This window comes from Perkinsus marinus, assembly GCF_000006405.1.
Source record: "Perkinsus marinus ATCC 50983 genomic scaffold scf_1104296965952, whole genome shotgun sequence".
In the NCBI taxonomy this organism is placed as follows: Eukaryota; Perkinsozoa; order Perkinsida; family Perkinsidae; genus Perkinsus; species Perkinsus marinus.
The window spans coordinates 1-1398 of record NW_003204140.1 but is presented as its reverse complement, the minus strand read 5'-3'; the positions used below and the strand labels follow the sequence as shown (position 1 = coordinate 1398).

The following is a 1398-nucleotide window of genomic DNA, read 5'->3' as shown; positions in this document are numbered from 1 at the left end:
CCCTACCGCTTGGCTCGAGGCTCTGAGTCCTGTGATGATGACGAGGCCTCATCACTGGAGTGGCTACCCATTTCGCGGTCACTCGACTCCGAATCAAGAGACATGCCATCGGCTGCAGAACTATCGTCCGCTTCCTCCGAGACCATTCGAGTGACCATATCTGACCAACTGCGAATACTGCTATATTGGAGCATGCACTGAGCTGACCTTCGAACGGATCCTCCCCTTTAAGCCAGGATAGCTCCATGTGCATCTTTACCACTGTCCGCGGAGTCAACATGCCTGCTTCACTTTTGACATACACCAGCTGCCGTAGTACTTCAAGAAGCCTCTCCGATAAGTTTTCATCCACCATAGTAGTCACATCGTCACCAGCCGACCGGACCACTAGTCGAGCCAAGACCGCACACGCCATACGACCACTAGCACGAGCAGCGTCAACGTCATCATTACTGCTGAAATGCTCCGTGTGCAGATCCATGAACCTCATTCGGAGGCCCTCGTGGAACTGTGTCAAGTTGACGTCATCACCGGCAAGGAGAGTAGCCGACTCCACCATAAGAGAGTAAGGAGACCTCTCACACAGTGCAATTTCTACAAGGGGTCGGACACACTCGGCCAGACTCGCGCCGGTTTCACGTAGTCCCCGTAGAATATGAATGGCCACCTCCACCCTGCTGGTATAAAGACTCGGCGACAGTCGGGCGATCAGAGGCTGCACTAGCCGTGCTTGAGGCACCGTCGCAGACTTTCCTATGAGGCCTCTAAGAAGGGATATGCCGTGGGTCCTGAATCCCGAATCGGTCACCCTGGGACCTCCCAGAAGTTCCAGGATCTTATTCATCAAATTTTCCGATAGAGATCTTCCATCCAGACAACGTATGCTTGACGAAGTAGCGGCTATCAGAACTTGAAAAAAGCCATCAACTTTTGCCAGATATCACTTGTAGCAATGCCTATAATGAGCCCACTACCCAGCAAGAGAAAGACGATGCCTGTTGTGCCGAGAAAATAGACAGCAGCACCGCCGCCAACGGCGAGGCAAAATAGCGTCAACCTGAGAGGAATACATCAACAGTATATCAATCTGGCCTTGCAAGATGAGTTCAGTGGCACATGCGTGTAATCAACTACGTGAGTTGGTGACAATGTGGAAATTCTGGGAAATCATTATTGATTTCTGTATACTCCTATCCGAATGTTTGTGAACACTAATGATTAGTGAGAAAACTCCCGAGCTCAGCTGAGGAAAGCGAACATATATTCCAACACAAAATTGGCAACTGTAATTTTCCGAGGCATTGGGATCCACTCACATTCCCTCCTTGGTCGCGACCAGCTTTACGACCGCATCAAGCCTGGACCTCCTAGGTCTTCGAGACACTCCCCGATGTGTGC

General features: G+C 50.9%; 1 protein-coding gene across 1 annotated transcript; it reads right to left on the bottom strand.

The window, feature by feature from the left end:
- Positions 1–207: 207 nt before the first annotated feature.
- On the bottom strand, positions 208–559 carry Pmar_PMAR004037 (hypothetical protein; the record flags this gene model as incomplete). The annotated part of the gene is made up of 1 exon (XM_002769395.1): positions 208–559. A coding segment is annotated over one exon (352 nt), but the record flags the coding sequence as incomplete, so codon positions are not given.
- Between the last annotated feature and the right edge of the window lie 839 nt (positions 560–1398).